Genomic DNA, 11,997 nt, shown 5'->3' with positions numbered 1-11,997 from the left:
ATTTTAAGAAAAAAGATAAAGAAAGCTACTCAGAATTTATGGAGAAAACACAACAACAATTAAGTTTAAAAGTAGAAATCATGTAAACACACAAGAAGTCTAAATTAAAATCAAATGTAGTTGCAAAGATAAAAACTTATCTCAAGTTCCTCCTACCAAACTTATGAAGTTTCTTTGAATCTTTTCTCTTCCTTTCTCTTTCCTTTCTCTCCTTTCTCTTACAATCCTCCCTAGGTCTGGTCGCCCAACCCTAGAGAGTTAAAATCTCTCTATCTCACTAACAAACTACAATGGATTCTTACTTAGCACTATCTAATCACTTTCTCCTTCACTAGGATTGAGAAAAGTGAGAAGAAGCCCTAAATAAAATCCTAAAACTCCATACTTTTTACACTCTAAAAGTATCCAAGTCTTCAATATCTCTAATCTCTTTTCTTCCTTTCTTTTTCTTCAATCCAAGTCCTCCTTTTTATAGTTTTCCAAAAGGTGTTTTGGTGTCTCTTAAAAAATGTGTCTACATTCAATGAATCTTCTAAGTGTTGCCTCCTCTCTTTTCCTTGAATTTTCATCATAACCATCTCTGGAACGTAAGCGTGAGGTCTTCGGTGCTTAGACACGACCTTCTCTGCCTCCTGGCGCTTAAGCATCAGTTCTAGGCACTTAAGTGTCATAGTTCATTTTCACACCTTTTTTATTTTTTATCCAAATTTGGTCTTTTTTTACTCCTTTCACCATATTTCATCCATTTAATTGTACCTGAAAGAAAAAAAATACATAAATACATTCCATTAAAGCGCAATATCCTCAAAAATATGTATAAAAATGTGTACATAAATGTTATATATTTTAGGTGTATCAGTGAGTTGATTAAATAATTAGTGAGTTGATTAATTAATTAGTGAGTTGATTACTGTATTTATTAGTTAATTAATTAATTAATTAATTAATTATGTTAGCAAATATTTTGATGGATTAATTAATGTATTAGTAGATTGATTAATATTTTAATGAGTTAATTAATTAATTAGTAGGTTAATTGAGTGATTTAATTATTTAATTAAATAATTATGAATTAATCAGATTAATTTAGGTTGCATTTAGTCACTAGTAATCTAATTAGGGAGCTTAGTTTTTTGTCAAGGATGATTAAGAGGGATGAGGTTTTGGTTTAGGAGAAATTAAAGAATGAAAAGTTAATTAAGCCAAGAAATTTTTAGTTAAGGGTGAATTAAGAGGGTTTAGGCTCGATTTAAGTGTGTTCATGGGCTTAGGCCCTTAGTTTTGATGATTTAAGGAGACATGTATTTTGGTTTTGGCAGATTAGGAAAGAGGAACATGTTAATTACTAAATAGAGCACTAAACATGAGAAGCCTTATGGTTTGACATGTAAGATGTAACATAATTAAATAAAGTACATAAGCATGAGAAGTTTTATGGTTTGATATGTAAGATATAACATAGATGAAACAAAACACATAAACATGAAAAGTCCTAAAAATTTACATATAACATGTATGAAGATGACATCAAAGAACATGGTATTTGCGAAAGCCCTAACTTCAATCATGAGACATACATGGAATTATCATAGAGCATAAAAGTTATAAAGATCTTATAAAAAAGAATTTGAAAGGCATGGTGAAAAATTATTTTTGCATGGTTTTTAAATTATAACATAAAGCCAGCTCATAAGAGAACTTTAAAGTGTGTGGTCAACTTTGAAAGCATGATATGAGATTGTGAAGGAAACATGAGATATTTCAAAAAAAAAAGTGTTGAATCTTAAGCTTTATGCAAACACATGGGAGGACTCAAAGATTGAATGAAAACATTAAAAAGAGACAAGTGAGAAGTTTTACCTTTCTACCTATGAATTCCTTCCCTTGATCCTTGCCTTTGTTTTGAACCTTTCCTTTACATTGAACCTTGATTGGCGTCTTAATCTCCTCGATTTGGTGGAGAGAAAATGGGCTTCAGCCAGGAGAGAGGATTTTTTATTCCAAGAGGGAGAGGATTTCGAAAATTAGAAGATGGAGTCTGATGGGTTTCGGCCAAGGACTTAAGGGAGGAGGATTTTCGAAATTGGGGGAAAATCTAATTGGAAAAAGGGAATTTGGGCTTCAATTCTTTCCAATAAGGGAGGGAGTGAATTCGACAAAGGATTAAGGAAAGGAACTCAAGAAAGTTTTAAGAGGAAATAAAAAAAGAAAGTAGAATGAAGTGTGGAGATCAAAAGGGCATGGAGGGCTATTTTTTAAAAATTTTAATAATGCGCTTAAGGCATTTATGACAAGTATTGAAAAATAAAATTTTATGTCATTTAAAAGAGGACGAAATCAAGAAATCCAATGGTTCAAGCGATTTTAAAAAAAAGAGATCTCTAGCTCAAGTTATAACCATTTGAAGTGGCTGGTCATTTTTGGTCGGTGTTCAGAAATGGGTTGGGTGTAAGTTATGAACAAAAGTCAACTTAGACACATATGGGAGAGAAAAATATGAGGCATCCAGTGGTACAAATGATTTTGATTGAATAAAGTTTCTTAGTGAGATATTCTCGGTCAAAGTGGGCTCAAACCTTTGGAGAGCTAAAAAAAGTTTTTGAGCTGAGAATTTTAATGAAATTTATAAGACCAAAATGTGTATTTTAATATTTAAAATAATTTTGAGTTCAAACTTGATTTGAAGTTGTTCCGAAGTAGTTATGACCAAATTATTTTTTTTCTCTCTTGTTTGTCATTTTCTCCCTCTAAATAATCGTCGGCTCAAAAGGGCCATAAATGAAGTCGGATATGGGATAGGGATGGCTCGTTTGAAAGGTTTGCAATGGAGAAGTCAACTTAAAAAAAGAAAAAAACTCGTTGAAAAACTTTTATGTGGGACTAATTTTCTCGCACAAAAATTATAAATGCACAATTTATGCAAAATGGTGTTCAGTGACCACCAGACTAGTTTTCATGCCCTTCACATATGATTACGAGGAGTATGCAACTTATAAGATATAATTTTTATCACCAGATTGACCTGTGCAGAAGTACGCTAACTTTAGGGTTTCATGAGCAATATTCATGCATGAAAATTTTGAATCGAAAGATTTCAGGTAAAAATTATTTCAAAAGGTCATCAAATTTGTTTGCATGGTCTTTAAATACAACAATGAACATCATCAACTTTCAAAATGCAGTTTCGAGTCATACAATATCTTTAGCAAGAGATAATGATAATTTTGAGCTTAAGGCCATTGACCTAAAAATGAGGTCAATAACAGAAACCATAAATACTAGTGTTGAAGCTAATATACAATCATTAAAAGCAATCATCAACACTATAGACATATACCAGATCTGTTGTTACCATTGGTGTTGTTGAGAATACTTTCAAGAATAATTTACATAGGTAATACTCAATTCATATTTATTTACATATATCAGGCATATATTTTCATATATACATAGCACCAAAATATACATAGCACCAAAATATACATAGCATCTTGATGTTAAATTTATATATGAAAACATATATTTTATTTTTAATAATAATAATAATTTTATTTTTATTATGATATTCTCCGTATGCAAATCCCCTCATTTTAAAAAAGTAGGTTCACCACGACATCGTAGATCTCAGCAGTTCCCTAAAAACTACCTGCTTCCGTTTTTCGATTCGCCTTTCGGCTACCTGCTATCGGAGATGTGGGCGGCATCTTGTCTGGCTTCGTGCTGCGCGAGCTGCACGTGCGGTCTCTGCACGTCGGCGGCGGCGGGTATCTCGCGCCGTTCGGCGAGGATCGCATATTGCGGACTTTTTGCTCTCTCCCTCGTCATCTCCTGGATACTCCGAGAGGTGGCTGCCCCTCTGCTCGAGAAAATACCATGTCAGTCTTTCCGCCTCTCTCTCTGCTCTCTCTCTTCTCTCTTTTTCTTTTCATACCTATTCTTCGTTTCGAATTGGTTGTTTGGGAATTGAACGGGTTTCAATTTTGTCAAATAGTTGATTTGATGTCTGGGTAATTTTTTTCGATTTATCATCTTCCTCCCTCTACTATGCTAGATCGTTTCTAATCAGCTGTTTAGGAGATGAAAAAAATAATACTTGTGTTGTATTTTTGGGTTCTGCTTACCGATTTAGTGATTCGGTTTTCTGCTTGTTAGTTTGCCCAATTCCTGTATTCATCATTTCATTCTACTATCGTTACATTCGCCGGGAAGCAAAATGGATGCCTGGACTTCATTCTCTACCCGTATGTTCATAATCTTCTTTGGGACGTGTGCCATAATTTTGAATTCTTAGTGATTGATTGGCTGTACTGGCTCTTGTTTTTATAGGATTCTGATTTACTTGATGAATTTTTATGCTTAGATCGTCACTTATCAGCTCTGTTTTCTAATGATGCATGCACTTCTGATACAAACTACCTGCTGAAATGTTAGTCCCCAGTCTGGCTATTCCGTGCTATCATTATCCTGTTTGTCTATGTATTATGAACTATTGAAGTATTTAAATGCTGTTATTACTGTTGAAGTCGAATCTTTATTGTCGCTTTTGATTCTCTAGCTTGACTTAGTGCCTTTGGTTACACCTTTTGTCAAAACCAAAAAGCTACCTCTTCTATGGCTAGAAATGTTTGCTGTTGTATTAAAGTGATATTGATAGGACCATTTGTTTGCGTTGCACTTGTTTTCAGCCCTTAATAAAACAAATTTGCTTAACATTTCATAACACATTTCCCTTCCAATCAACAACAAAATGCAAATGGTGGTCCCTGCCACATTGGTATTGGTAAAAAATACATTATACTTGTTATGCCAGTATGGTCATAATAATTGGAGGGTTTGCAGGCATACCACACAATTCACATGCATTTACATATTTAACGCTTAAACTTTGTTACTTATATAACACTCAAATCTTTAACATCACATTAAAAATATCACTCTTATTAATCCTTTTAAAGTGAAACATACCTTTTCATGTGTATGTTTAAAGTGATTGTCGCAAAGTGTTATATAAGTAAATATCAAAGTTTAGGCATTTTATATGTAAATACAGTCTAATCATGTGGCATGTATGTAAATCTCCCTAATAATATGCAGAACTAGTGAATTGTTTCTACATAAATGGCAAGTGATTTTATAAAAACCACTTCTTTAGAGTGCTTACTGCTTCTCACAGTTTTTTATTATTGATTTATCAAGGCCTTCTATGAATTTTAACATCATGGAGCAAGGAGGGTATATATATATATATATATATATATATATGTCTATCTATTTTAAAAAAACTCATACGTAATTTTTTTTCATCAAAATAAAAGGTACAAGGTTTTTTGATAGGTGGAATCCACTAAAAAAACCCCAAAAAAATACATTACACACCCATAAGAGTTCCACAACTAAGAAAGGGAACACACACACCTTGATCTGTTATAGGTGAATGTGACGCAGGAGCGCCTGCGTATAGAGATTTGCTATCCCATTTTTGCATGTATCAAGCACCCGGGTCTTGCGATCGGGACCAAACCATGGACATTTTACATAAAATATTGAAAAAGCCAAGATTTTGAAGTAAAAGTGGATTTACCATTTTTTGACGGTTACATAAACTCATACTAGTTTATCGAGTGACTCTGGACGTTGGAATGTATCTGAGTGCTAGGATGTTCCACCAGATGGAATGGTGAAACTAGTGACCAACAAGTTAAGGAAGAGTGCATCTCAGTGGTGGGCTAACGTGAAAATTTTTCAACAACTAGAAGTGAAGAGGAAAATTACTACATGTTTTAAGATGAAGCGAGGAATACAACACCAGTACCTACTAGTTCATTACATTCATGATGTTCAAACCATAACTTCAATAGGAAAGAGACAACATCACCAGATAACCGTCACGCCTTACAGGCAGATTTCAACCTCAAGATCAAACAGGAATAACACACCTGATAGAGCATCCAAGTTGACTCCACTTGAGGAGAAACTAGTTCTGAGTGGAGAATGAGTGAAGACGATGAGCGTTCCCAAATTTGTCTTAGCCATGAAGTGTTTCAAGTGTCATGCACTTGAGTATATTGAATCAGATTTGTCACACCCCAAATGGCATGGTTGGCTGAGTTGCGATAGACTGACAACTTGGTCAGATTAATTCTCACTAGCATTCATTCTGACTTTTATAATAAGAACACAGTGAGTGATAAATTTATCTAACTGGATCGCCGCACGTACGTGGTACATTGCATTTCAATTACATATTTAGAAGCATGAAAATTAAATCATCTAAAACATGAAAACTGTACAAAACTGTTAAATTCAAAACAATAAAAATACTTACTCAAATCATATTTACAAAGCTCCCAAAACTAACAGGAAAAAAGCTATACAAAGACAAAACTGGCTACTTGTCTAGGTGTTCATTACCTTTACCTATAAGGCAACAATGAAGAATGAGCAACAACGAACTCAGATAAATAATCAGGGCTAACGTAAGATTTTTTACATGGAAAAGACACAATGTGCATCCGTATAAAACTATACATGGCTGCATACAATCATAACGTACTGACATAATTGGAAAACATGAGAAGGGAGCGGGTACATGTAGTATAAAAAAATCAACTGTAGTATAACGATCAAGTTGGGAGCATAAAATTATAAGTATATAAAAACATGTTCATAAGCAGTTTCATTCATTTTATAAAGATTATATCATAATAACGTTACTTGTTTAATGTATAAGGTTCAATTAGTTTCATATTTTTTCATCATAGGTCATCATCCTACCCTAAAGTTTATATAAACTATCGATAAAAGTTAGGTTTCGCCTAACATAACTGTTATCAATAGCCCCCCCTGAGACCCACGATTCCCTAAATTTCTTTCACTGCCTAATTCCAACGGCTTTCAAAGTTTCTCCCCCGTATAAATATCAGGAGTCGAGAATACTACATTTCTGCATAATTTTTTGCAAGCACTCATACAAACATCCATTAACAATATTCATGAAGTTCTAAATGCATCTGTGTACTATAGCCTAATCGTATCATTGCAAGCACTCATGTAGTCTACTCCTTAACTTTTCTTGTGTATTAAAATCAGTTCACCAGTCTACTCATCGACAGTTGACTGGACATGATGTATGAGCCACGGCTTTGGAAATTGTCTTAGGATCTTTGGCATCACTAGTTTCCATGCTTTGCGCCTAACACAACATAATATTCTCTTTCGGAATATTCAGATCTTATTTCTCATGTTCACCTTCTTAGTGTGCACAAATTTCAAGTACCTTTGGAAATTGTCTTAGGATCTTTGGCATAAGCAGGTTCCTAGACTTACGCCCAACACAACATAATATTCTCTTTGGGAATATTCAGACCTAATTTTTCATGTTCACCTTCTTAGTGTGCACAAATTTCAAGTATCTATATAATTTCTAGTGTGATAACATGGTATGAGACCCCAAAAACGTCATTTATTAGAATAGTTTGCAGGTGGTTATTGTAAATTCCAGTTGAAATCCCCTTTCATATGTCATTCTCTGCTTTTGCGTGTGATAAGATTGTGAAGCAGAAACAGGAACGCATGGAAATAATTAAACATTTGCATATCTTTTAGTTTATATTCAGGGTATCCTTTGCCTATGATTTGTCTGCTGTCAAATGTTGGCGCTATTTGTTTAGGGGCATTACATACATTGCACACAATTCTAATGTATTTACAGAGCTCACACGTAAGTTTTAATATTTACACACATAGAACTCAAAGCTTTAATTTCACATAAAAAATAGCACTATTACCACTTCGTAAAAGTGAGATGCACCTTTTCATGCATAGGTTTAAAGTGGCAGATTGTTATATATGTAAATATGAAGTTTAGGTGTGAGATATGTAAATACATAAGAATCGTATGCTTAGGTATGTAAATTTCCCTTTTTTATTATTTTTGGGGAATGGATGAAGTGTTGCATTTATATGATTGCAAATATAGTGAAAGCTGATGCTTCGATTGGATTGGATTGATTTGGTAACCTCCCATGTGCTGTTTTGGCATGCTTGAATGGAGCGGACCATAAAAATTTCATGTTCTCATGCTAGAAGAATATTTTTTGCGAGAGTCTTTTGTATTCATCAGTAATTATTGAAGGAAGATTGTTTCATAGTGAATCTACATTTCTGGTCAAGAATATTGCATACCATTAGGAGGAGCCTAATTGTCCTTCTAGTGACAATTCATTTGAGTGGATATCATTTTTGAAGTTATAATTTTATGACTTTGTTGTTGGAAAGTTTTGAAAGGACTTCCATCTGTGTCAAAAAATGTTGTTTGGATTGATGTTGTAATGTGAATATTGGATGAATCTTGGTATTGGTGCCATTACTGTTCGCTAATGATTTGATCCTACCTTCTTAATGCTATGGCCCAAGTCCACATTAAAAGTTTAAGAGGGATAGCAAGAGGTTTAGGTTTTTTTTTTTTTTTTGCTAGAAGCTCTAGAGATGACCCAAGTCCACGTTAAAAGTTTAAGAGGGATAAATTTAGGCATTCCTTAGTGCCTCCTTTTTGTTGTGGACGACATTTCTTTCTATTTTCTCTATGAAAATTGCTCTTTTTGTTGCATCGAACATCAAATCTGAACTTCTTGTGTCAAACATGTCCTTTGATGTTTCCCTTTTCTGGTTTATTGTATTCAGCCACCATGAATTGTTTTTGGCGCTGGACAACAAATTACTTTTGCTGTATTAAATCCATGCAACCACTAAGAATTATATCAACACTAGAAAACAAGTAACTCTTGCTGTATTTATTCCTGGATGGTTTGAAAGACCGCAACAATCAAAGTAGTAAGCCCTAGAGGGGGGGGGGGGGGGGGGGGTTGGGGAGAGTGAGTACCAGAGAGAGAGAAAGAGAGAGTGAAAAAAAGTCTACGGGAGAATGATTGATTTTGAATCAAGCTTATTTATACACAATTATAATGCAAAATTAAATAATCTTTAGCCTTTCTAAACTAATTATAAAAGTTTGGTAAGCTTTCCCTTCTAGAAGTAGCTCTATTAAGTAAAAAAAATTCAAGTTAAGTTTAATATTCAAAATTTATCCTAATTTTACTGTTTTATCAATAACCTTCTAATGGCTCAAATTTTTAGCCTCCTCTTGATCAACTGGTTTTTGATCGTCGTTTCGTCTTCAATTGTGGATTGGATCTTCAATTGTAACATAGTGATATAAAAATCAACACTATTGGCAATCTTAATTAAGAGATTAGACTATTGAAATTTCAATTGCTTTAGCCCTTTTGATATTTCTCTTATATGATATCCAAAATGTGATTATAGATGGCCTAATTAATCATCTATTAGATATGATACCTATATAACAATTTCATCTTTTTAGGGATTTCATCCCTCTAAAATTATTGCTTTATATGAGGAGGGTTTTCTTTTGCAGGTAGTGTAGGCATAATATGTTTTATGCAAAGAAAAATCTATCGATGAGAACAATCACAAATATAGTTTAAAAATCACTTGATTATGAAATGATTAACATTATTCTATAATTTTTTTATGAAATTGAAAACAGATAAAATTAGCATGTTAAATTAATTTCTACAAATCAAATTTTCAATGTGCTCTTTTTTTATCAAAATCAAGAGCACTAAGAAAGTTAAAAACTATCTAAGAACTAACATTCATCTAAGAGACACTATGATAAAATATCAGAATAACAAAGAGACTATGAAATACTATGACAAAGATACATGATAACCATACAAGTAGGACATGACATGCCTTGAAATGATATTTTCTTTAAAAAATTATTTATATAAAACATAATTAAAACACCTAGTGTCTTTATCTTCTATGGAAGAAATATCATACAATGATTTATAATATTTATGTATCAATAATAAATTAGAGAAAAATTAGCATTGGTTTAATTTCAATTACATTTAATTTTTTTTCTGGTGTATTTAATCGTCAACAAAGCACCAACATTAGTATTATTCATTTACATGATTTTGTCAATATCAACAGTATACTATCTATTGACAAAAGCTTAAAAAAATAGTATGCAATCTTCAAATTAACTCGAAAAAATATGAACACTAAGATGTATCGGTAATTGAGTCAACACACTTTGCACTACAGTCACATCAATGTCCTCTTCAATAGCAACTTTCATTTCATCATTGAAAGATGACGTAAGCAAAGCTTGCTTGTCTAGAAATAACTCAACTTATTATCATCGTGGCCCAATGTATGTCTCAGTTATACTTGACTCTAATGATAAACAAAAATATAATAGACATGATTTCTATTCATTAGACTATTGGACATTTGGGGCATGTTAGAGGTGTTTCCTTGTCCAACGCTAGTTCAACATAAACCAATACTATTTGGAGTGTACCTCTTTATTGGTAACATATTTTTTATTTTGGGGCATTTACATACATGCCACTCAATTCCTATGTATTTACATATCTAACACCTAAACTTTGCTTCTTACATTTATACCTCCCAATTCTTTCATATCACATCACAAATACCACCTTTTTTAATCTGAAAAAGTGTTATACACCTTGTCAAGCTTAGGTAAGGTGGGATGTATGTAAAAATTGAAGTTTAGGTGTAAGATATATAAATATGTAAGAATTGAGTGGTAGGCATGTAAATCATCCTTTTATTTTTTATTTTTTGTCAAATTTAATCTTCCCTTTGAGGATGAATTTGAATTATACTATGCTTACTGCTTTAAAATCTATTTTATTTGACCCTATTGCTGTCTTAGTCCTACCTACTTATCTTATATGTCTGTTTGGTTCAAAGTAAATGATATCAAATCTACTGTATTTACTTTGCAATGTATTTACCAAGAACATGAATAATCTGTTCAGGAAACTTTCTTTTCTTTACCAGCTTTTCCCCCAACCACCACAGAAAGTTAGTTGTTACGATTTGATAATGATATCCAGTTTAGAAGAAACAATCATTAATTTAAATTCGAGTTCCACTATCTTGAAAACATCATCTGATAGATTAAACTTTAGAGGAAGAGCGTCAGTTCTTCAATGTCTGAAAGTTATTTTGTTCTTGAAACCAAATATTATTCTGTGGAGAGAAAGCTTGTGGCTAGGTTTTAATGGAGAAGCTTCAGGTCTTTTATAAGTAAATATGCTCAAAATCTTTGGGGAGCTAGCCTTTTTAGTTGATTATTCCTTGTTTTATACCGAGCTGTTAGGAGCTTGTTTTTGCATTAAAATCAAATGACTCTTAAGTTGATACCATGCAAGCAGTGCCTAGAAGCTTCATCAAATGGCTAGTTGGCTGGATTCAAGAACAAGCTGTTTTTAACTATTCTTCGTCCATCTTTATGCCAAGAATTTTCCTTTACAGAAAAAAATTGTTTTCGTTTTTAAGGTTTCATTTGTTGCTCTTATGTTTTGCTGTTTACTGACAGTTGGTCTTTACTTTTACGGAAATTTACTAACCTAAATATATTGTTATATTTTACCATATTCTTCTTTTGCCTATGGCACATTGAATGGTTTTTTTTTTATCGTCTATTATCTCATATGAGTTCTTTTTTTTTATTGTTAAAATTGTTATTTTGCTGGATTTTGCAGGGATAAATACTTTCACCAACACTCCGCCAAAAGAATGGTTTCAGACCAATGCAGTTCTCCGTGTCAGTTTGGGAAATTTCTTGTTTTTTATTTTGTTTGCCTTGACTATGATTGGGGTCAAGGATCAGAATGACAAACGTGTTTCATGGCACCATGGTGGATGGGTTATTAAAATTGTTGTCTGGGCAGTGCTCATTGTTCTTATGTTCTTCCTCCCAAATGTGGTCATTACAATTTATGGTAACTTATTTTGGCAATGAATGAATAGTTTGTTGTCCAATTAATATTGTTGTTTCTTCTGATTTTGAGATTTGTTATTGTTACGCGTGAATGCTGAAATATTATTTTGACTGGTTCCTTAGCTTTCTTGGATATATATATAAAA

At 32.9% G+C, this 11,997-nt stretch overlaps 1 protein-coding gene across 1 annotated transcript in view; it reads left to right on the top strand.

Annotated features, from left to right (window-relative positions):
* Positions 1-3,613: 3,613 nt before the first annotated feature.
* The window catches only part of LOC110028598 (probable serine incorporator), a 15,762-nt gene continuing 7,378 nt past the window's right edge, over positions 3,614-11,997 (top strand). Inside the window, exons 1-2 of the mRNA XM_020730509.1 lie at positions 3,614-3,875; positions 11,613-11,852. Of these exons, the coding sequence (XP_020586168.1) occupies positions 3,692-3,875; positions 11,613-11,852 (424 nt within the window). The 5' untranslated portion in view covers positions 3,614-3,691. The remainder of the gene's footprint in view (positions 3,876-11,612; positions 11,853-11,997) is intronic.

The sequence above is a fragment of the Phalaenopsis equestris genome, unplaced genomic scaffold, assembly GCF_001263595.1.
Source record: "Phalaenopsis equestris unplaced genomic scaffold, ASM126359v1 Scaffold000516, whole genome shotgun sequence".
NCBI lineage: Eukaryota > Viridiplantae > Streptophyta > Magnoliopsida > Asparagales > Orchidaceae > Phalaenopsis > Phalaenopsis equestris.
The sequence above is the reverse complement of the archived record's forward strand: the minus strand, read 5'-3'. Positions and strand labels throughout refer to the sequence as shown.